The sequence below is a fragment of the Pseudochaenichthys georgianus genome, chromosome 7 (assembly GCF_902827115.2).
Source record: "Pseudochaenichthys georgianus chromosome 7, fPseGeo1.2, whole genome shotgun sequence".
In the NCBI taxonomy this organism is placed as follows: domain Eukaryota; kingdom Metazoa; phylum Chordata; class Actinopteri; order Perciformes; family Channichthyidae; genus Pseudochaenichthys; species Pseudochaenichthys georgianus.
In genome coordinates, this window is record NC_047509.1 from 1,528,882 (window position 1) to 1,554,642 (window position 25,761).

Sequence of the window (25,761 nt, forward strand, 5' to 3'; positions counted from 1 at the left end):
TTCAAACCAACCAAGTTTATTACCACAAAGAAAAAAGACGCATCACTTTGTACGAGCAAAACAAACGTCTGGTCATTTATTTATCCTAAATATGTCTCTAGGCGAGCGCAGAAACTTCAGGATATTAAAGAACCAGTGTAGAAAACATAAGGATTTGGGCATTATTTTAAAGAGGAGACTCGGGTGTTTCGTTTGGCTCATACAACGTGATTCACAGACTGGAGATCCAAGTTTCAACAGTACATTCAACAGTTTAGGGTAAATCCACAACCCGAATCCAATAAACAAATAAAACATTAGGTTAAAGGTCATTTCTGAAGGATTGCGTTTGGCCACGTTCAATTTGAATTCTTAAATGTGCAATATTTTAGTTGTCAATACAGGAGATTATATTGAATTCTTTGGACCTCAATTTTTTTGGAATATTCTGTTTCTTGCAACAAAAGAAAAAGGCAGAACATTATGAAATTCAGGTTGTTTTTTTAGTTTCTCTCGAGCTGCAGGAAACAGGGAATGCTCAGATGTTCCTCAAACAAACAAAAAACAAACGGCCCACTTTTTTTTTTTGACAGTCAGATGTTTTTTAACCCAGATGAAATAGACCAATCACAGCGAGCCGTCGTCCAAATAAGGAAGTGCCATCACTGATGCAGAAGCTGCAGGCTGTTGTTTGTAGACGATGATGACGATGAAGAAGCTGGAAATCCTTCTCAGTCTGACTTCTTGTCGCTTGTTGCCTGCAGACAGAGAACAGGGCGGAAAAAACAGTCAGTTTGGCCGATTTTAAAGAAAAGTAAATATTGGGATAATTTTAATCGATTTAAACTCTTATATGTTCAAAATTCAGAATCTATATAAATGTTACGTGCCGTTTGAGTAGTCCCCCCCCACTGCTATACAAATAATGATGTTATCAGTCAACTTTTATAAAGCACTACGGTGTAACACGATGTTAAAAAAAGGTTTGGGGGTTTTCTCTTGGCTGCAACGACAACATTTGTTTTGCTTCCGTCAGCCTGAGTGTGCACCTGTTTGTGTGTGTGTGTGTGTGTGTGTGTGTGTGTGTGTGGAGTCTGGTAAGCTATAAATCAAGTTGTGTGTGTTGGGGGATTTTAAAACAGCTATGACATCATCTCTCAGTGCAACTAACTTCGAGGTATGTTACATAACTTTATGTTCGGTGTATTTGTATAAGCAGCAGCTGGTCCACCTCTAACCTGGCTGTTCGGACACACACACACACACACACACACTATCTCTGTCATTATTTTGCATATCAAGATGTAATACCTTTAAACTAGAATATAATAAACACATAGTGTAACCTGATCGAGTTGTTTGGGGGACGCGTAATGTTCAACTATAAATAAGAAACTTACAAATAGCTTTCTACAGGGATTCTGGTTACATATAAATCAAGTTTTAACACACACACGTAAGTTTTAGTGTGTGTGTGTGTGTGTGTGTGTGTGTGTGTGTGTGTGTGTGTGTGTGTGTGTGTGTGTGTGTGTGTGTGTGTTTGACTGTGTGAGAGTGACTGTGTGACCGTGTGACTGTGTGTGTGTGTTACCAGCAGTTTGCTGTGTTCGTCCAGCAGTCGGTCGTACTCCACCGTCAGATTCTTCGCCTGACTCTTCATCGCACGAACGTCACTGTCCGACTTCTGCAGAGCTGCAGAACATAAACACAGAAGGGGGATTAAATAAGTACTATTACTGCAGTACGTTATTTAAGTACAGCTTTGAGGTACTTTATCTGGATATTTTAATTGTCTGATACTTTATACTCCTACCCCGCTTTATACTCCTACCCCGCTACATCTCACGGAGGAATATTGTATTTTTTTACACCAGAACATTTATCTGGCAGATGATTTTAATACATCAAACATAATCAGTATTGTTATACAACTCCCTTTCATTAATTTTACAAATTTATCTTCCAATGTATTCCTTCTTCCATTTGCCTCCTTTTCCTTTATTATATTCCTATAGATGAGAGCAACGGCGACGTCACTTCCGGGAGAAAACACGGCCCGCCCACTTCCGGGAGAAAACACGGCCCCGCCCACTTCCGGGAGAAAACACGGCCCCGCCCACTTCCGGGAGAAAACACGGCCCCGCCCACAAAGCATCACCACGAAGCTGAGAACTAAAGTTGCTTCATGCTCAAACATCAAATCAAAAGTAACATTTTTCTGTACTTCCTGTAAGACAAAAGGACAGTAAAAGAAGCAATCTGTGGCTGGTAGGTATCGTTTTCAGGATATGACACCTCTGGACATCGATCCCTTACTGATTTCACTTTGACCGTATATCGAGACGATCTCCAATGATGTCATGTATCCATAATTCTACTCTCTTTATCCATATACACTTATTTTTCTCCCATCTTCCTCACATTTCTTGTTGTTATCCAGCTCCTCCTTCAGAGTCTTCACCTCCTCCTTCAGGTTCTTGTTCTCCTCCACCGGTCCGGCTCCCTTCTTCCCGACCTCCGGCAGATCGAGACCAGCGTCACGGAGTTTCTGTTGAAAGAGAAAAAACACCAGAAAAATGTTTTAAAATAACAAAACGTAACCCATGATAAAATGTAAGGGAATTCATTTCAGTGGATTTTTCAGAAGATTGAATGAATTATTACATCTTTTAACAGATCACAACTTTAGATATTTTAAAACTGTATTTACTGGGAGCGGATGCAGCTTTTAAATTGAGATATAAGCACCTTCCAATCCTTACTGGAAGTGACAGTTCTAAACTGGTTTAGCTCCTACTTAAAGGACAGAAAAAACATGCCTCAATAGGCAACTACACATCAACCCTGATAAATATGTCATGCGGGGTTCCTCAAGGCTCCATCTTAGGACCGTTGCTTTTTAATATCTACATGCTACCTCTGGCTCAAATGATTACAAACAACATCTAAGCTATCACATCTATGCAGACGACACCCAGATTTATTTTAAAATTACACCGGGAGACTATTCTCCGATTAGAACTCTGAGCACATCACTGACTGGATGACTCAGAACTTTCTGCAATTGAACAAACAAAAAACTGAGGTCATCGTTTTTGGAGCAAAGAAGGACCGATTAAAAGTAATCGCAGAGCTTCAGTCGGCAGACTACAAAGTAACTCACAAAGCAAGAAATCTAGGTGTAGTGATGGACTCAGACCTGGATTTCAACAGTCACATTACAATAGTTACTAAGTCTGCTTACTATCACCTGAAGAATATATCAAGGATTAAAAGACTAATGTCACGGCAGGATTTAGAAAAACTTGTCCACGCTTTTATCTTCAGTAGACTCGACTGCTGCAATAGTGTCTTCACAGGGCTCACAAAAACATCCATCAGAACGCTGCTGCTCGAGTCCTCACTGACACTAAAACAGTGGATCACATCAGTCCGGTTCTGAAGTCTTTACACTGGCTTCCAGTCGGCCAAAGAATTGATTTTAAAGTACTATTGCTAGTTTTTAAATCATTACATGGTTTAGGACCAACGTATATTAACGATCTCTTGCATAATTATGAACCATCAAGGTGCCTCAGCAGCCCCGACCCAGAAGACCCATCGGTTCCGAGAGTAAAAACAAAACATGGAGAAGCAGCGTTTATCTATTATGCCCCGACAATCTGGAACAAACTGCCCGAATCGTGCACGTCTGCAGAAACTCTTACTATTTTCAAATCGAGACTGACATATATTTTTGCTGCTGCTTTTAATTGAACTGATCATATTCGCACTGCAGTATGCCTTTTATTCATGTGTGTTATACCCGTTTCGTTTATTATCTTTAATTTTGAATGCCTGTTGTAAAATGTGTTTTTACTGTATTTATTCTTAAAATGTCTTTTAATTTATTTTGTTAAGCACTTTAAATTGTCGCGTGCTGAAAAGTGCTATATAAATAAACTTACTGCGTGTTGTGGATATGAGTTTGTTGTTATTATCCTTACACTTTTAATTAAATCTTATCTTCAGACTTTCACAACTGCTGCACGACAATTACCCTCATGATAAAATGTCCAATATGCTCTCTTGTCTTACAGACAACACATGATAAAGTAAAATCTACAGTAAAACCGACGAGGTCATAAACCTGTTGAATCAGATGTGAAGGAATTTAAACTGCTGCGGACATGTGTTTCGGTTTTGACTCCACCCACTCAGACGAACAGCTGGTCATACCAAACGCTCCTCACCTCAGCGCTGACATCAGATCAGCAGCTGCTCTCGGAGTTTACACCGCGAGAAACAAAACCCTGCTCTCTGATTGGCTGTAAATACAGTGTTCAAGTTACAATTAAATAAACAAGTGTTTGTTTGTAGTGGGGGTCAGCAGAAGTCCACAGGTATGAAACTGTCATTATCTGTGGCGGTTTATAATAATAGAACACATACTAATATACGTTTTAAAAATATAATAAGAATGGTGTTATATACAGTACACCCACATAATTGAAGTATATCAAAACTCGAATACACAAAATGTCTAAATACCCTACTCACGCTCCTATTGGCTAGCCAACCAACACATTGTACGTGATAGAGATGTCCCGCCCCTTTAGCCTAAGAGGTTGACCAATCACAACAGAGCCGGCCAGCTAACCAATCAGAGCAGACTGGGCTCTGGTTTCAGACAGAGGGTGAAAAGAGGTGCGGCAGCACAGGCAGCATGAGAACAATAAAGAGCTTTTGAACGTGTTGGTACCAGAGGTCGCGTTAACCGAATATTTTCCGTCAGACAGATTTTTTCTAACAATGACGGAAAAATCTGAAAGCAGTCCGTCATTAGAACACAACTCGGAACAGCGCCAAAATGTCCACCAGCGACCCACATTATATTACATCCTTACTGCCCAGGTCGACTGAGGGCAATCCACTCTACTGTCGTCTGTAACTATTATTTAGTCATTCACACCCCTGTCCAGTTGGTGGCGAGTGTGTGCATATCAAGTAGCTATTGTCTAGTCTTGTAATTGTGATGGTGTGGATAAACGAGGTGAAAAGAGGGATTGATGCGGTGGAGGATGAAGGACAAGCCAGTAAGACTAAAACTGACAGCGTTCAGCCAGCGGCAGAGGGGCAAGCAAGTGGCAAGGAGTTCAAGCGGGAGTGCCGGGTTCAGTGGGAGCAAGCGTTTAAGTGGCGGAGGAGCAAGATGGCAAAATGTTCTGCGACATCTGTAGAGAAGATGAGTAACGGATTTGTCCGAGGGTGCACGACGATGCAGAAATCAGCGTTCAGGCGACAGCAGGTCAATTGAGTTGTTCTTGTACATTTCTTGTTCATATTCTGATTGTAATCGTCTCATTTAAAAACGATGGCATTGTCTCTTTGCCTGTTGAGGCCCAGTGGTCGTGGTGTTGTTAGCGGCCTCTGCTGTCTGTCAGTGCAGGAACAAATAAATCATTCATGTTCGTGTTGATATGAAAAGTCACCACACGGTCGGTGTCTCTGTTCAACTTTTTGTTTCTCCATGCCCTTAAAAGTTCTGTATGAATCATTAAAACATGAATGGACATTTGCTGCTCAGTACCCAAACATACATATTAAATACGTCTCATCATTAAAACTCTAACGCAACCACTGGTTGGTCCTGTAGTTATTTTTAGGGTATTTAGTTAGGGGTTTTTAAGCTTGTAATTGTTTCTGTAAATACGTGACAACGCTCTAATTCTATAAGATATATTTTACATACTTTCTGTTTCGTGTCTGGTCCATGATTCTGAAGCTTCACAAAGCTTATAAGGGTGTCCCACTTCACATATAACTATTTCAAACTTACACACACACACATTTAGTCTGATCACGACATGTCAGGGGCATCATGGGTAAGCAAAGAGCTGTATTGTTCAGAAGTTTTGAAACACATCCTTATTTTCACGGTGTTACTTCTTCTTTTCTGCTCTTCATTCACGTCTGTTTTATTTTATTTTTACAGCAGTGACATTAAAACTTCTCCATGTCGGGACTTCCAGAGCTTTGAGGTTTTGGAATTTTCCAAAACACTTTTCTTCCTCTCTTGTTATTGGTCACCTATTATAATGAGCATGGTGTGTGTGTGTGTGTGTGTGTGTGTGTGTGTGTGTGTGTGTGGATGAAGGAGTGTTTGGTATTTACACCTGTCTATGTCAGTGTCTCCATGACTACGCATAAGCATTTGTTTTAGTGTCACTCCAGGTCTGTCATTTATTGCCATGTAATTATATATTTTAATAATACACCGATATGAACATAAGTAAAAACAATCCAATGTGTTGCCAATTCTTTTGTCTAACAACTAAACAATTAAGAGAAGTATTAATTACCTTAAACACACTTTCAAATGTGCTTACTGCCGTCCACCAGAGGCTCAAACACCACATAAATGATTATTAAATATTCAACAACAACATGAGACTGGGTAAACTCATGGTGTGAGTGACGGGGGGGGAACAGGTGCTGAGCGTCCGCCCTATGATTGACGAGGCTGGGATAATAAATCCACATTTAATGGCGCTCTCTGGCTGAATAAAGTGTCTCGGGTCGGATCAGAAAGGCCACGAGACCCCCCGAGCAAACTGCCGCACCACGAGCACCATCAACACCTTTTAGAAACATCAGATAAATATAGACGACTTTGTGAACCCGGTAAACCTTCAGGAAACCATTCCAAACCGATACCACTTAACCACTAACGGAGCCATTTAGAGAATACCTTACATATGTCTTTAGAGTTCTGGTCAGAAGCAGTGGAATACGTACATTTTAACTTAATTGTACTTTACTTACTTCTCATCCACATTTATTATATAATATTCATAGTTGCTTTGTACAAACATGATATGAAATGGTACTTTAAGACTCATTTTCTCCATTCTGTATAACGTACAATAGCCGCTTTCAAGTACTTTGCTGCACTTAGTGCCCCAGGGAACCAAGTACCGATCGCGTTCACACTGGAGTACTTTTCCCTGAGGGAAGATTACGCAAATGAGCCGCTGACGTCACTTCGTCTTCTTCTGCTTTGGGTTTACTGGCAGGCCGCAAACCACTTCACGCCGTATACTGCCGCCCGGAGTCCCCGTCCGGAAGTCCCCGGAGTTGGGGAAGGCTTCAGTAGAAGCTGCTGGGACTCCCAGCAGCTTCTACTGAAGCCTTCCGAGTAAATCGCCAGAACGCCGACACCTCCTCATCTCCACCATGTTTTCCCCATGTGTTGCCATAAGTTAGTTTCTGCGTTGGTGCGCGGGGCAAATGCTAATGCTAATAATGCTAATGCTAATGCTAATAATGCTAATGCTAATGCCAGCAAATGGCGGCTTCAAAAAACTTTTCAGAGTTTTACGGGGCGTGGTTTGCAATCCGCCCAGACAATCAGAAATTGGAACTTTTTTGGTACCACCTCTCAGCAGGCAAAAGTTCCCGGCACTAAGTTCTCTTTTTGGTGTGAACGCGACATAACGGAACTAAACGGGAAAAGTACTCCGGTGTGAACTAAAGGTGTTCACAGTTTCCAGCTATAGTGTTATATTAAAAAGTTTAATTCAGCGTACTTCTACATTCATTTAGAGAGATCACATGAGATTCCATAAATGATGTGTTCATTGCAGAGGCTATATGCTGTATGACTGTTGCTACCGTTTGGCTGCTGGGGTAGTGGGCGATGTAACTTCTCATTGTTGTACAACGAAATAATAATTGATCAACTACCCGTTATGTGCAACATAGTGACACAGCTGTTATGGAAACTGTGAGATCAAATGCATTAACATCGCTGACTGTAAGCTGTATTCTGAACGCGTCGTGTGGTGTGATTGATTAGGTCAAATCCCCGGAGTGACCTTGAATGTGTGCGAGTGATCAACGGATGTTTTTGCGAGGGGTTTGAGGACACAACAGGAAGTTAGGATACGGTGTTATCTGTTTGCAAGGGGGTCTCAGCTGACCTAATCAAATGTTGTAATGTAACCAAGCTTTGATAAGAGAGACGGTTTCACTCAGAACAGGACGTGCTCTCCTAAGAGACATCATACTTGCACACACTGTGTAAAGAGCGGGGACGGACCAGAGGAAATCAACACCAGCTGACCCACTGCTTGGGGGTCGCCCAGGAGTGAACGACGCATGAGAAGATATGAAGGGAGGAGCAACCGACACAACACATACTGTAACGTTTAAATTCTGGACACTCTGGTTCTGACTGGCTGTAGTGATGCGTATATCGCACGGCAGTAGAACTTGAGTACGAGGTACAGCTTATCTCATATCTCGGAGTCCGAGTCCTTCTTCGTATAGCAGACCACTCCTCAAGGGACGGCGCGGAGCGGAGGTGAACCTTCCACCACCGCCATTGGGTGGTGCTCCAACAATCGCGCCTTTTGTTCCTTTATTAAGCTTACAATACTATTTTGAAATTAAGCCTTTGTGCAGAATGAGTACTTTTTAGTTGCCAAGACATTGCTTCAGTACAATTTTAAATTCAGGACTTTTACTTGAATGGATTTCAAGACCAACGTATTTCTGCTTTTAACACTAGAACCCCCCAACGGGTAAAATGTACCCCGCTATTGATTTTCAAGGTACAATGTTCTTTTATTCATCATACAGAACAGTGGGTTTTGATCGCACAGGGATGAAACTTATACCAATAGAATCTGTGGACTCTCAGCTTTTCATAGGACATAGTTTGTGCAGATAGCATGAAGTATAACATATCGCTAAGAGTGCTGATTTAAACGCTTGGTGTTAGACTTGTGTTTTGTTTAGGTACAAATCTCTCTATCTATCTATCTGTAATGTTCTGTTCTATGGACATATAATTGTCTACCTAAACAGACGACGCGGACTACTTCTCTCATTCCGAGGTGTCCATCTTTATTCAACTGGAACGTAACCTGCACACATGCATTACGTCCTCAACGTGAGCTCAGTCATCCAAGATCTTGTATTCTCCAAGATGTTACACTATCTATAAATCTCTCTCTCTCTCTCTATCCACCTATCAATATATCTATCTCTCTATCTATAAGGAATCACAGTAGACAAAAGGCGTTGCTATAGCAACACATCATGTTTACGCTGCATTTTCTATGAGGTAAATATTACCCGCTGGCGGATATAGGTATAAATGGCATTTTCTTTGGCGATTTTTTCAATCTGACAATTGTTAACAACAGAGGGTGCTACATAACACACTTTCAGGAAAAGGCACGGACTGGGAGACTTTAATATGTTATTGAAAAAAGTTACAATCAAAAAACTGCTACGGGTAAAATGTACCCGTTGGCGGTTCTAGTGTTAAGGATCAATGAAATGTGTCAATATGAAATGTTAATTTATTCCATGTTGTTACGCGGTGTATTGGTTACGTGCTCTCATTTTTGTGAATGGGTTATTACATATGGAAGAGGATGAGGACCGCACGTCAATTCGGACTTTTCAGAAACAAGTCAGAATTTTTTTATTAAAGTCAGAATTCTGAGATTTACACAAAATCAATTAATAAATCTCAACAATGTATTTCATGTGAAGGATGTCAGAGGGAGGATCGAGTCAGTGTCCTCGACAGAAACATGTTGCACTGATTACATGTGAACGTGCACACACACAAGTTGTGTCACCATTCTGTCAGATATAGTGTCATCTGTGAGTGATTGAGTGTGTGTGTGTAGCACTGCACACATAACTGACCTTCGAGGCTCAGACAGATATATCTCTGTGTGTGTGTGTGTGTGATGTGTGTGTGTTGACAACACGGCGTTATTAAAAGGTTTGATCTGCGCTCGGATGCGTTCCCTGCAGGAATTCAGATCCCGAGAAAAAGCAGTAACTGAAACTAAACTGAAGATAAATCACATTACCTTCGCCAGCCAGTACCTCCGATAGGAAACTGATCTGCACGTGACCACCGTGTCCTTTTCTTTTTAAACGTACTAACATTAAATAAGCTTTAAGCTACATATATTTTCCTGACCATAACGATTCATAAAATGTGGAAATACTCGATGAAATGGGATTATACAGTCGGACCAAAGAGTATGTATCCTTTGGCATTTTTATTTACATACATTTATAATACTGAAGGTGGACTCCCCCTCTGTGTTCGTAGCTTTTGATTATATTATAATATTTCATAATCAACCACAGAGTTATGCGATGCCTTCAAGTGCATCGTTTCCTATTTCCTTTAAATCTTAATGTTGACTTGCAAAAATAAATTATCCAACACGTCCTCCGTTTTAACCCCCGACTGTCCATTTAATTTAATTAATGGGTATAACAAAAGTGCTGTTTATATCTTCCTTTAGTATATTTACATTTGTTATATTATTCTACAAATCAACCTCCTTTTATTAGAACATTCTGGTGCATTGCTACAATTAATTATTTTTAATTTCATGTAAAAAAAGGACATTTTATTGCATCTTGCATCGTTTATTTAAACCGCGGCAAATTGTGTTGCTGAGAACAGAAATGTCTTTTCATAGGGAACTTCCTTTCTGTTTCTGTGGTGGAGGATATTAAACTGTGGTCTGTCTGTCTGTCTGTCTGTCTGTCTGTCTGTCTGTCTGTCTGTCTCTGTGTGTGTGTGTGTGTGTGTGACTGTCACATGCAGATGAAGCAACTTCTCCTTTTAGCAGCAGAGTGCTGGGTGATCTCCTCACCCCGGACAAACACAGGTCACATTACCACAGTGTGTGTGTGTGTGTGTGTGTGTGTGTGTGTGTGTGTGTGTGTGTGTGTGTGTGTGTGTGTGTGTTGAGTCCACATTGTGAATGAGACAAAGATAGTGTGTGTTATGTTTTTCCCTCTGAATATCTCCAGTGTTTATTTTGGAGCAGCTGCCCCCTGCTGGTGAGTTGAAGGAACAGCAGCTTTTTCCCTGACATTAATTATTAAATTAATGTTTTATGTTGTCGTACAATGTACACGTTTAAATATGTGTACTCTTTTGTATTTAGAAATTTCGTTTGAACTAATAGAAATATTATTTGTATTTGATCTTTTATAGAACATTGTATTTTAACCTTTGTAGCAAAAAAAAATATTCGAATCGTTTTTAAATATATATTTCTTTGCCCATTTTTACTTTTTATAATAGTTTTATTCCATTTAAATGTATCTTTTATAAAATGGAGCAAGGAAACCCAGCTGCCCCCGGGATAAATTAAGCATTCAGATTCTAAGTGATGAAATCGACGCAATGGGAGATTTATCAATGAACCAGAACAGTGCAGTTGAGTCGGACAAATAAATAATTCCTTATAAAGATCGATAAATAATAAATTGTGTGTGTGTGTGTGTGAGTGTGTGTGAGAGTCACCTCTTGCAGCAGCTCGTTCTCCTCCATGTATTTCTTGGCGGCGTTGCTGGCGCCCTCCGCCTGCTTCTTGAAGGCTTCGTTGGAGGCCATGAAGGTGGCCTGCTGGGAGAGCAGTGTGGCCAGGCGACGCAGCAACCTGCACACACACACACACACACACACACACACACACACACACACACACGGTCAAAAAAGACCGAACGCGTAACCTTCAATGTCAAAGTCTGAAATCATATGGGATCCAATGTATAGGTTTGTGTAACTCTTCCAGTGCTTGAATACAACACTTGGTTAACTGTCATGACATAGTGACATCACAACACCTGAGCCCCAAAACAACCTGCTGTTTGACGTGTGTGTGTGTGTGTGTGTGTGTGTGTGTGTTAAAGTGTACTAGGCCATCCATAATGTAAAGCCTAATATAGCCATTGACAACTTCACACACGCATACATACAGTAACGACTAACACACACATTGAGTTTCCCCTGACAGTTCCCAGCTGTGTGTGTGTGTGTGTGTGTGTGTGTGTGATGGTGACACAAAACAGGGGGGAACCTATAGAAGACACCCTCCCACAAATTCCTGTACATCTCTACAGACGGTGATTGAAAGGAGCAGTCTGCTGTGGAAGCAAAATATTTAGGTTGTGGTATTATTTTTAGTTTGCACTGCACATGTATGTGGAATCATAACATCGAGCAATTGTCGCCCGGGTATCACTGTAAGACGTTGGTTTCACTTTGAGGCTTTTGAGAGGATTACTTTTGTTCTTCTGTCGAGTTTCAGCTCCGACTTCAGAGAGTATTTGCATTCATTTCTTTATTTAACATCATGAAACGTATGAAGTTCAGCATGGACTCTTTCTGAACGGGACCCGGCTAAGATTCTCATTTAGCCTCAGCAGGACGTGAACATGGATTTTAATTAGAGATGTCCGGATCCGATCACGTGATCGGGGATCGGAGCCGATCACGTGAAAAATATAAAAATAAAATAAATTTATAAAAAATAAATTAAAAAAAAATCCCGATCCCAGATTTTTTTCTTCCGATCTTTTGAAAATCACGTGATCGGCTCCGATCCCCGATCACGTGATTTTCAAAAGATCGGAAGAAAAAAATCTGGGATCGGGATTTTTTTAATTTATTTTTTATAAATTTATTTTATTATTTTATGTAAATTTACAAAACAAAAATGACCATGTTCACGTCTTAAAGTCATCCTGAGGCCTTAGTTTTGGTTTAAAATTAAGTTACCTTTTTTCTCTCTTAATGCATTGCATAAAGATCGGATCGGGAAAAGTCAGTATCGGCAGATTGTCAAAATCAAATGATCGGAATTGGATCAGTTGAAAACAAGGTGATCGGGACATCCCTAATTTTAATAATATTTAACATAATTTATTACGACGCAGACTGAACACACCTGCTGAGGGAAGTCGTTGTGAGATGGTCAGGTAGAAATCCAGACTATAATCCAACAAAGATAGCTACATGTTTTAAAAAGTTCTTATGTAACAAAGCCATTCAGTCGTTTTGATTGAAAAGGAAAAAGGTGATTTTGTTGGGGTTATTTTTAGCGGCAGGTTAATCCCCATTTGGTGCTCCAGTGAGCATCTGGGGCAGCAGGACAGCGAACGTGGGGGGTTTAGAATAACGGTGTGGATCTTAAAGGTGGGGTAGGTAATTCACTTCAGAAACACTCGTTATATTCCATGGAATGCTCTTAACGTCCCGATAGCAATGAATACATTAAATGCTTTGACAATAAATACACAACAAAAATATCATCTGTGGAAGCCGTGGCGCTGTGAAAAGCTCGACCAATCATCTGAGCCGGCTAAAGTAACTGGACGGCCTACCTGCCTGTCAGCCTTCCATCTGGGCACAGACTTATCTCGTGCCCTCATTGGTCATGTGCAAATTCGTGTGTGTTGGAGGAGGGGCTCTGTGAGGAAGTGGCAGATTTTCTCCGGCTGTGTATTTTCAAATTCTAGCCACTCGAGCGGCTTTCTCCAAAATTACCGACCCCACCTTTAATGTTCAAAATATCCAACTTTTTAAATTGTGTTCGATGTTATTTTACCCTTCGTAAGGTTTATTTGAGTCTTTTGACAATCAACTTGTATATATATTTAACTTAATAATTCTGTTTTAATTTCTTTTTTGAGATATTTATATTTCGTTTATTTTCTACTTTTTATTTTTCCAATGCCTTGTTTGAACATGCTGCTGCAACGTAATATGTTTATCAATAAGGAATATCTCGTCTTGATTAGAAAGACAGACGATAAGTCACGCTGGAAGTTCCATCAGAGGCTGAACTGGGAATTAAAACACTTGGTGCATGAACAAATCCGTTTCTTTCCGATTCGTCTGCAGAAGAAGATCCTCTCAGAGCTCTGAAAATAGTCTCATCAGCTGCCGGCGCTTCAGCCTTTCCAGAAACGTATGCTCCAGATATACGAGTTTCTTTTCTCTGAGTCACGGCAGACGGTCGGTGAGCGGCTCGGGCTAAACGCTGGAGTCTGTGTTTCAGCAGCTGCTGCATCACATGCTGCGTGACCCACCAGCAGCTGCTGGGGGGGGGGGGGGGGGGGGTACTTGAAGGTCACCTATTATGCAAAATCCTCTTCTTCATGTCTCTTCTACATCAACATGTGTCCCCTCTTCTTCATGTCTCTTCTACATCAAGATGTGTCCCCTCTTCTTCATGTCTCTTCTACATCAAGATGTGTCCCCTCTTCTTCATGTCTCTTCTACATCAACATGTGTCCCCTCTTCTTCATGTCTCTTCTACATCAAGATGTGTCCCCTCTTCTTCATGTCTCTTCTACATCAACATGTGTCCCCTCTTCTTCATGTCTCTTCTACATCAACATGTGTCCCCTCTTCTCCATGTCTCTTCTACATCAACATGTGTCCCCTCTTCTCCATGTCTCTTCTACATCAACATGTGTCCCCTCTTCTCCATGTCTCTTCTACATCAACATGTGTCCCCTCATCTTCATGTCTCCCCTCTTCTCCATGTCTCTTCTACTTCAACATGTGTCCCCTCTTCCTCATGTCTCTTCTACATCAACATGTGTCCCCTCTTCTCCATGTCTCTTCTACATCAAGATGTGTCCCCTCTTCTTCATGTCTCTTCTACATCAAGATGTGTCCCCTCTTCTTCATGTCTCTTCTACATCAAGATGTGTCCCCTCTTCTTCATGTCTCTTCTACATCAACATGTGTCCCCTCTTCTCCATGTCTCCTCTACATCAACATGTGTCCCCTCTTCTCCATGTCTCTTCTACATCAACATGTGTCCCCTCTTCTTCACGTCTCTTCTACATCAACATGTGTCCCCTCTTCTCCATGTCTCCTCTACATCAACATGTGTCCCCTCTTCTCCATGTCTCTTCTACATCAACATGTGTCCCCTCTTCTCCATGTCTCTTCTACATCAACATGTGTCCCCTCTTCTTCATGTCTCTTCTACATCAACATGTGTCCCCTCTTCTCCATGTCTCTTCTACATCAACATGTGTCCCCTCTTCTTCATGTCTCTTCTACATCAACATGTGTCCCCTCTTCTCCATGTCTCTTCTACATCAACATGTGTCCCCTCTTCTCCATGTCTCTTCTACATCAACATGTGTCCCCTCTTCTCCATGTCTCTTCTACATCAACATGTGTCCCCTCATCTTCATGTCTCCCCTCTTCTCCATGTCTCTTCTACTTCAACATGTGTCCCCTCTTCCTCATGTCTCTTCTACATCAACATGTGTCCCCTCTTCCTCATGTCTCTTCTACATCAACATGTGTCCCCTCTTCTTCATGTCTCTTCTACATCAACATGTGTCCCCTCTTCTCCATCAACATGTGTCCCCTCTTCTCCATGTCTCTTCTACATCAACATGTGTCCCCTCTTCTACATCAACATGTGTCCCCTCTTCTCCATGTCTCTTCTACATCAACATGTGTCCCCTCTTCTTCATGTCTCTTCTACATCAACATGTGTCCCCTCTTCTCCATGTCTCTTCTACATCAACATGTGTCCCCTCTTCTTCATGTCTCTTCTACATCAACATGTGTCCCCTCTTCTCCATGTCTCTTCTACATCAACATGTGTCCCCTCTTCTCCATGTCTCTTCTACATCAACATGTGTCCCCTCTTCTCCATGTCTCTTCTACATCAACATGTGTCCCCCTCATCTTCATGTCTCCCCTCTTCTCCATGTCTCTTCTACTTCAACATGTGTCCCCTCTTCCTCATGTCTCTTCTACATCAACATGTGTCCCCTCTTCCTCATGTCTCTTCTACATCAACATGTGTCCCCTCTTCTTCATGTCTCTTCTACATCAACATGTGTCCCCTCTTCTCCATCAACATGTGTCCCCTCTTCTCCATGTCTCTTCTACATCAACATGTGTCCCCTCTTCTACATCAACATGTGTCCCCTCTTCTCCATGTCTCTTCTACATCAACATGTGTCCCCTCTTCTACATCAACATGTGTCCCCTCTTCTTCATGTCTCTTCTACATCAACATGTGTCCCCTCTTCTTCATGTCTCTTCTACATCAACATGTGTCCCCTCTTCTTCATGTCTCTTCTACATCAACATGTGTCCCCTCTACATCAACATGTGTCCCCTCTTCTTCATGTCTCTTCTACATCAACATGTGTCCCCTCTTCTTCATGTCTCTTCTACATCAACATGTGTCCCCTCTTCTTCATGTCTCTTCTACATCAACATGTGTCCCCTCTTCTCCATCAACATGTGTCCCCTCTTCTCCTTGTCTCTTCTACATCAACATGTGTCCCCTCTTCTTCATGTCTCTTCTACATCAACATGTGTCCCCTCTGTGGAAAGAGACTCTGAAAGTTTCAGGAACAAAGATTCTCTCTCTTTTTGATCCATTTCTATAAAAACCTGTCTGAAAATGAGCTGATCAGATTTTGGCCACTTTATGATGTCATGACGATGTGTTGTCTTGAGTAACCATTAGCCAATCAGCAACCAAGGTAACCCCCCCCCCTTATCACCTGAATCTCCTCCTAGAGCACCATTGAGTTCTTTGTAACCAAATGTCTCAGAGGGGCGTGGAGAGGGGCTCCTTATTTTCATCTGAATCAGTGCTTCTCAAAGTGTGGTCTGTGGACCACTGGTGGTCCGTGAGCGCCCCCTAGTGGTCGGTGAGTATATTGGTAACATTTCACATTTGAAATAAATAAATAAAAGTTTTCCGCACTCTCGAGGGAATATCTCTGCAATGGAGCGAGCTGAAGTTTCACTTTCGATTGCATGATATAGCCCAGCGCAACACCTTCATCACACATCTTGCCACGTGTTTGTCCCATTTTCAGGCGATTTCTAATCTGTTCTAGAAAAACGATGTGTTTTGGGATATTTGTGGAGTTAAGTGGTCCACGAGTGTTTTTTTATTGGTTACGTGTCCTTGGTATGAAAAAGTTTGAGAAACACTGATCTAAAGTAACAGACGCAGAATCAGCACTTTGGCAACAGGGCTGAAACAGAGGGGATTATGGGTAATGCTGCAATGATCTGTTTGGTGTTTCAGCCAATCAGAGACAGGCTCTGTATATATCTGAGACCTGTGATACATTGATGAAAAACAGTAAAATAGGGCAGCCTTTCCCAAACTCAGGGTCGTGACCCCTTTTGATTGGGTCGCCAGTTAAATACATTGCTACACACACACACACACACACACAGCGTCAGAGCTGATGGCTGCGTTGCAAATACAATTTTTTTATTAAATGAAATTATGCAATATAGCATTGTATATTGAATGAATTAGTTTTCTAAATACAAATAAACAAATAAAAGATTGAATTTGTATCAGCTCTGACGCGTCCCCCGCTAAAGTTTTCGCGCTGTCTGTTTATTGTCTGATTAATCCCGATCGTACACGATGGCAAAAAGACGATACAAGGAGTTTTTAAACGTTGGCTTCACAAAAGCTGTTAGAAATGGAGAGGAGCGGCCTCAGTGTGTGTTATGTGGAGAGGTGCTCAGTAACGAAAGCTTGAAAATTAATAAATTGGACCGACATGTCCAAACAAAACATCCTCTGCATCGGGACAAATCGACGGATTTCTTCATCTGCAAAGAAGAGTCGTTCAAGAAGCAGTGTTTTGACGGCGGAAAAGTAAGTCACTCATTTTAATCATTTGTTTTGTGAGCTTGTGAGCTTGTGAGCAGGGTCTGTTGTGAAATTGTTTCGTTGGATGAAATGCAGACTGAGCCCCGGAGCGGACCGCCAGCTGCGCGCTCCCGCGAGTCCACTCCATTCTGCAGCGGCACAGAGCGGTGTTTCAACTTTTACTTGCCCGAAATGTTTTTAAAACGGCCGGGAGAAAAACAGAGAAACAATAACCACACGGACGTGACTGCTGCAGTGTGATGCACACAGGAATACATATGGGGGTTATTCCCCAACTTTATTCAAGAGCGTGGTCTTTAAATTTGAGAGCATACTTTATTGATTTCACATTCAGAATATGTATTTCTTTCCCTCAAACCCCGTCCTCTTACTCAAATAGTGCCTGCTTGCGCTTAGATCTGCTTCGACTCAAACTGTAGCTTGCACTCAGATATATTGCTGCTTACAGATGTCCTGTGTTCCAGCTTCAAACCTTCTCTCACTCAGGCTGTCTGTGCGCTCGTGAAATGTCTGCCCTCAGATTTCTTCTGTGCGCGCTTGGATCTTTTGTGCAACAACCCTGTCAAAATCCCTCTGTGGGGATTCCCCACAGTACTGAGTATGTAAGTCGCTTTGGATAAAAGCGTCTAACAAGTAACTAATGTAATGCGCTATAAATGCGGTTGCCAGGTCCACATTGGGTATGCAGCGTACGCCGGCTGGTGGAAAAAAATCACCCAATAACCCAGCAATGTTAATGATAATAACTTCTGTTATTTTCAGGCAAAGGGAACAGAGGGGCACAGAGGGGCACAGAGGGGCACACAGGGGCACTGAGGGCATCCTATCAAGTCAGCCTCCACACAAAAAAAGTTAATCAGTTGCCAAGTGTTGGAGTTTCTTTGTCTCTCAGTGTTTGACAACAGCTCTGTTCATTTAAGTGTTTAAAAAATGTGTACATAGTTTTTTGATCTAGTGACAAACTTACATGTTGCACTTCTGATAATTTAAATGTGGTTTTACCTTTATCGTGTGATTTTGGAAATAGAAGTTTCATATTCTGAAAGCCAAGACTTAGTTTATTTAAAATCAAACAAAAAACCCCGAAAAACTATTTTTTTACGTAAATCCACGTTTATTTTTAAATGAGCCGTTGCGACTTCCGACTGATTTCGACAGAGCGGGTCACACACACACGCTAGAATTCTCCTTGTCGTTTAAAGCAGCAACCTAAGAGTCCTATAAGCACTCATGGCATTTTATTAACCACCATTTATTCCCACTGAAGAACACACTCGACGACGTGGTCGATATTTAATTATCCTTCACTTATTATATAACCTGCAGTTAAAGAGTGTTCTAATTTGATCACCACTAAACGTCCCTCAGCCAGACAACCAGCTGCCCTCCAATCACACAACTCTGAGAAGGGTTAGCCAATCAGGGACCATGACAGATTTACACCTCAGAGGCTCGTCCAATCAGAGTCAGGCAGCAGGATTTACACTGTACAGTGAGCGTTTCTCAATGGAAACACACACACACACACACACACAGCTGCACATTCTTTCCATCCTACTGTTACCCTCCTCAGCATTTAGACCTGTGTGTGTGTGTGTCTGTGTTTATGTGTGTGTGTGCGTGTGTGTGTGTCTCACAGGCAGAGCAGCAGGGCGAAGCCGGCGATGTACTCGTTCCTCTGCGCTCTGAACAGTTTCATGTGGATGTGTTCGATGGCCGTGGGGTTGTTGGTCAGATCCACCTTCTCCGGCACGCTGTACTTCCTCACCTCGCGGAAAGCATCTGCACACACGCACACACACACACACACACATTAAAACACACAAAGAAGAACATCGTCAGTGTGTATCCCACTAGTTGAGTAGTGTGCAGTTGCATGATGATGAACTTCAATGTTACACAAAACCAAATGTGCTTCACCGTCTGAGACGTTGATTGAAACTGAATAACTACAAAGAGCCTAATTAAACTTAAAGGATATTTTATCTGCTTTATTGATCACCAGAGGAGTCACTTGGGTGCTGCACAGCACAGACAGAAATAAGGAAGGAGGAGAAGACGAAGGAGGAGGAGGAGAAACAACCTACCGATGAGCAGGAAGACGAGGATGGCGATGGCCACCATGAAGGAGGTGTTTCCATAGAGAGCGATGGTCTGGATGAGCCGAGACTTAAAGATCTTGCTCCACCTGCAGGAGCAGACACTCACGTTACAACACCAGCGTCTACGCAGCGACCCTGAAGTCACAGGTAAGACCTTTTTTAAGACCCTTTCCATACATTTTAAGACCTCATCGCCACTTGGAGTTCTAAACGGTTGCCTTGGCGACACACTTCACCTCACATTGACTATACACAGTATTGATTGTCCTTCCTCCTTATCTTCCAACCATTTGGACGCAGACTTGCATTTCTACTTCTTCATTCTTCTATTATACTTATTGAAAACAAGCTACAAAATGTAAAACCTTGGAAAATGTTTAATACTTTTTAATAGCCTTAATTTTTGCTAAATTGATTTATCAACTTTTAATACTTTTTAAGACCCCGCGGACCCCCTGAACACAGAGTACAGTAAAAGATGGAATACAGTCGGACAGCTGAGGCTAGGGCTCCATCTAGTGGAAACAACACATCCGAGGGAAATGTCCTGATAACCTGATATTAAAAAAGTGGTAGAAATGTTATCTTGAAGGGAAAAATATTACGGTGTTAAAAAGTGACCGACAAAAGGGAGGATTTAAATCTCTCAGGGTTCATACACTTCGTCACCAATGACTTTCAATGACTTCTCCACGACCTTTACCTCATTTTCCATGACCAACAACATTACTCTCTCAGCGTTCCACTGAAAATTGTTTATTTTAACTTGGAACGGGAAAATCAGGTCTGCATCTGAAACATGTCGTGCCTCTAAAACAAATCCAACAGGCTCACTAGATTCCACACGCTAAAGCCACTCAAATCTCTCACCAGCAAAACACCTCGTCAGTTAAATGCCATTTTACATTTCATTACTATACAGTATTTGTTATCGTTATAGCATTACTATTTCGGCGATTATATCAAATATAAATTATATTTGATGCAACTTTAGTTACATTTCCAAAACTTGGTCCAGGGCCTGGAATTAGCATTTTGAATTTCCGTAATAACCCTGACCTCTTTGAATATGCAATACAAAAATATGATATGTTGTATTTGTACATCTTTACTACAATTACAGTATCAAAAAATCATTATTGATAATTAAAAAAAAGACAGAAATGTGATCTTGAATGGGAAACGGCACTTGTGATTATTCAGGAAAGGCTGTTAAAAAGTGAAAGAAAAAGTGGGGAATTATTTGATTAAACTCTTTACATTTGGAATAACCCAATTTGATGTATTTGTACATCTTCACCATACTTACTGCAAGTTCAGTATCAAAAAACAATAAAAATAGGACATCAAACCAAAGAAATGTAGAAATCCCAAACCTATCGAGTCCCTATTTTAGTATTTAAAAAAGGACAAACCTTCAATGTGTTTTTGGGAGATGTAAAATACTAACATTCACCTTCTTATTTCAGGTTGGTCGTTTTTTATATTTTCACAATTCTATAAAACAAACCTTTTCTCTACTTAGTTTTTGAGCTTTATCTGGGAGTTGCAGTCGAGATGAGATTTGAAATAGTGGCTCCTCATTTATTCTAGGAATCCCTTTCATCAAATCAAAAAGTCCTTATATTGCGTTTGAATGGAACCGCTCATTCTCCAGCAGCTTCTAATGAATCCTCAGACTTCGTACAATCGCCGAAAGGCTGAGTCATGGGGTGTTTCTCAATGTCGAGGACGCTTGCTTGGTAGGACATGTCTTCCGAGTCACTTGCTTCAGAAGCGAGGCAAGAATCCTTCCTAGCCTCGGAAAACGAAGAATTGTGGAACAGGCTAACAGGTGTGCGTCCTATGCGAGGCCCCGCCTTAAATGGAGCGCGATTTCCGCCAAAGATTTGGAAATTGGTCTGTGCGCAAAGCATTGTGGGGATTTTAAGACCGGAGGATACACATGTGCAGCCTCGAAATTTCTGGCTACGAAGTACGCCGGCCTTGGTAGAATTCCAAGTATGCTGGACATTGGAACAGTCCTTCGGCGGCACTCGATGACGTAGTATGCTTGAAATAGTGGCTCTGGAAACACCCATGGATGTCTCTTATATATTTACTTTCAATCCGGAACATCCCTCAAGAGTTTCTGGGGATTTTCTGGTGATAAAAACCTGCTGACATCAGATCTGGGATCAGAGAAGCGTCTGTTCTGAGAGTTAATCAGAGGTCGGTTTTAATCTACTTGCGGCTCCGTTTCAGATAACCGTTTGAAATCAATCCAACTGGAACCGTTTGACTCAGCGAACGCTCAAACACCACATTCACAAACTGTCTAGCAGAGCGTCGTAGTTTAGGAACGATTTAGGAAGCTTATGATGACAAGAAAAGGAGACATAAGTCTGAGTGGAGGTGTGGTTGAGGCGGTTGCTAGGTGACAGGGCGATAAAACAACAAGAAATAATTAAATGCACTCGTAATGATAGTGGAATAAAATAAATAGTGACCGAAGAGGAGATTTCTCTTGGACTTCAAACCAAACCGCAGCCGAGGCCCCGGGTAGAACATCCGACACAGAATCAAATCTATTGTCCAGGAAACTATTTCATTTGGGCATTTATTTTCCTTACGTTTAAATGTTGAAGCCGACAAAGAATAAGGGCAGACTTTAACAATGGTCATCCCTTTCCCTCATAAATAAACATATGCCTTTCCGGTGCCAATATCTCCCCCACCCGTCTCTAATGCCAAATCACCCAGAGCCTGAAGATGCCTTCAAAATAAAAAGCATTACCAACTCAAATGTACTCAAAACTGTGCCGCTAGGGTACTCGCACATACAAAGCCGTGGCAGCACATCCCCCCCCCCCCACCCTCATCCACCTCCACTGGCTGCCGGTCAAGCCCCGCATCACCTACAAAGTCCTCCTCCTCACCTATAAGTCCCTCCATGCCCTTTCCCCCCCAGTACCTATTGGACATCCTTCAACCCGCATGCCCCACCCCGGAACCTGCGGTCTTCAGACTCTGGCCTGCTTACCACCCCCTGGAACGCTATCCCTGCAGAGATCGGCAACATCTCCACGCTTGACGCCTTCCAAAGGGCCCTCAAGTCCCATCTGTTTGCCAAGGCCTTTGGCCCCGAATGGATTTGTTGTTGGTGAATTAGACTGTGGGTGATTCTCAATGTCGAGGAAGGCTGCTTCAGAGCCACTAGTATGCTACGTCATCGAGTGCCGCCGAAGGACTGTTCCAATGTCCAGGATCCTCGGAATTCTACCGAGGCCGGCGTCCTTCGTTGCGGGAATTTTTTTTGGCTGCACATGTGTATCCTCCGCGGTCTTAAAATCCCCACAATGCTTTGCACACGGACCAATTTCCAAAATCTTTGGCGGAAATCGCGCTCCATTTAAGGCGGGGCCTCGCATATGACACACACCTGTTAGCCTGTTCCACCATTCTTTGTTTTCCGAGGCTAGGAAGGATTCTTGCATCACTTCTGAAGGACCTGACTCGGAGGGACGTCCTACCAAGGAAGCGTCCTCGACATTGAGAAACACCTCCTTTGTCTGACTGCCTTTTGTTGTGTTTGCTCCTGTTCTTCTCTGTAAAGCGCCCTTGGGTCTCATGAAAGGCGCTTTATAAATCCAAGCTATTATTATTATTATTATGATCAAATGACTACAAAACAGAAAGAAACTAAATGTTTACTTATTAAATATTACCCAACAATGACCAGCTCCAGCAATATGCTTAACCATAGCATTTAGTATCTATATAATAAAAGGAATCGGGTGATAATATTATTTGAGAGACGATCTGTTGAGTCAGAAGCCAAACCTGCTTCCACTCTATTTGCGCTGTAGCCTAATCACATGCCTTTACCGTCAGGGTTTATAGATGTTCTATCTTCACGGTCTACTGTATATTTTTAATGCCGTTTTAATTCTATTTTGAGATGTTTAAAATCCTAGTATTGTTTATTTCTACTCTTTAATCTCTACATATGTGCAATGCCTTGTTTTTTATGCTGCTGCAACGCAAACATTTGGGATCAATAAAGTACCTTTTATCTTATGCCAACAGTTGTTATATTCATGTGCATGTTGATTTCCCAATGCTGGCACTTTTAGTACTTTGAGTTATTGTGGGTGTGATGAGATCAACTGGAACAATCTCCCTGCAAGATCTAATCTGTAGTGTTTCATTAACTCGGCGTAACAAAGCTTTTGGAGATTATCTCTTGAACCCCGTTGTCTTTTGACATTTTCTCCTCTGCTTTGTCAACTCATAAGGCTGTCCAAAGTCTTCACTACTCCTAACATTTATTCACCTTAGGAGCTCACTTCAAGTCTGAAATGTCGGTTATAAAACATTTGTATTGTAACTATTGTAACTATGCAAGGAACAACACTTGAAGTTGTTGCCCGTTACAAATAACTTGGTATCTGGCTTGATGATTGTCTTAGTTTTAAACTTCAGGTAATTAATCTGCTTAAAAAGCTGAGGGTTAGGCTAGGGTTCTTCTACAACAGGGGTGCCCGACCAGTCGATCGCGATCGACCGGTCGATCGCGGGGAGATTCCCAGTCGATCGGGAGATGTGTCTAAAAATAGAACAACAATATTCAGTTGTATCTTTAATGTCCTATAACATAATCTTCCTCTGCCAGAATAATGCACTTGAACGCACCAAAGCTTTGTGATTGGCCGGCGTGACCCCATGTGTGGGGGCGTGGCTTGTGGGCAGTGGGCACTAGTTCGCTGACGTTGTCCGTGTCAACAGGAGATGACAGTCCGCACACACACAAGACCGCAATGGCAGAAGCAAAAAAGCCCCAAATATATAATTTTCACTCCGAGTGGGAGGATGATTATTTTTGTATCTATTCCAATTCAAAGTCCATCTGTCTCATCTGCAATGCGAGCGTGGCTTTATCGAAGAAGGGTCTTTTAGGAGCGGCATTTCAAAACAGTGCACAAACGCTACGAGACGGAAATCCCTCCTAATTCTGCGCTCCCAAAGGGGAGGGGCCTGAGAGGACAGCTAAAGGGGAGGGGCCTGAAAGGACAGCTAAAGGGGAGGGGCCTGAGAGGACAGCTAAAGGGGAGGGGCCTGAAAGGACAGCTAAATGCACAGCAGTCCATTTTCACCAGGCCCAACAACAAGAGCAAGGCTGCTACCAGAGCATCTTGTCGTGTCAGTCACGTTCTTGCGAAACACATGACGTCTTTCAAAGATGGCGAAGTTGTGAAAGAAGCATTCCTGGAGGCTGCCGACGCGCTTTTTGGGGGACAGTAAAAATAACAGAAGCATTTCAACAGGTTTTTGATATGATAAAAACTCAAGTTAGATACCGTTATTAATCAGCTGTAAGTTTTAGTTTGTTTGAACTTATTCATTATAATTATTGTACAAAATGGTATAAGAATGCAAACTTAAATTGATTATAGTCTATTATCAATTCAGGTTAAGAAGCTAGTGTTGCTTGCATCCTATTTTAAAAAAGGCATTTATTTTTATACTCTACTAAAATGCAACAAAAAAAGGGTTTGATTCTATTAATTTTGTCTTTTTTTATTGCACTTTGGCAGCAGATTCCTGAGTAGCTTCAGATCTGAGTTGTCTTATTAGTAAGCCTAATTTATACTTTTGTAGCAACACTATTTTATATAATGGCAAAGAAAGGGTTCAGAGTCTTTTCTTTTGTCCTGTGTCATATGTGGCAGCACTGTTCAATGCTTCTTAAACATTACCCACTGTAGTGACGTGTGAATAAACTCCAACTCTGTATCAACAACACTTGTGTAACTTCAGTTAAATACTTGTATGTGTGTAGATTAGAAAGAGGTAAGATAAAGGATCTGCAGTATTTTATGAAGTATTAATCGTACGAAGGTCAGTTTTATACAAGTATAAGTGTGTGTTTACCTGGTAGTAGGCTGTCAGTAATGGCTACGCCTCTCTATTTGGACTGGTAGATCTCGGCAGACTGGCAACTTCAAAAGTAGCTCTCGGTTCAAAAAAGGTTGGGCACCCCTGCTCTACAGGAACAAGTCCTGTTTCTCGCTTGACGCCAGGAAAAGGCTCTGTGACCTTTTTACCTGTGCTGGACTATGGGGATCTGCTGTATATGAATGCACCTGCACACAGTGTGTCACAGCGCACTGAGATTTGTTACTAAC

The 25,761-nt window shown here is 41.8% G+C and overlaps 1 protein-coding gene across 1 annotated transcript in view; it reads right to left on the reverse strand.

Annotated features, from left to right (window-relative positions):
* Positions 1–25,761, reverse strand: part of bcap31 (B cell receptor associated protein 31) — a 33,234-nt gene continuing 7,473 nt past the window's right edge. Inside the window, exons 3-8 of the mRNA XM_034087708.2 lie at positions 19,580–19,680; positions 19,130–19,274; positions 11,318–11,453; positions 2,401–2,527; positions 1,571–1,671; positions 1–737 (exon numbers count right to left, since the gene is read on the reverse strand). Of these exons, the coding sequence (XP_033943599.1) occupies positions 711–737; positions 1,571–1,671; positions 2,401–2,527; positions 11,318–11,453; positions 19,130–19,274; positions 19,580–19,680 (637 nt within the window). The 3' untranslated portion in view covers positions 1–710. The remainder of the gene's footprint in view (positions 738–1,570; positions 1,672–2,400; positions 2,528–11,317; positions 11,454–19,129; positions 19,275–19,579; positions 19,681–25,761) is intronic.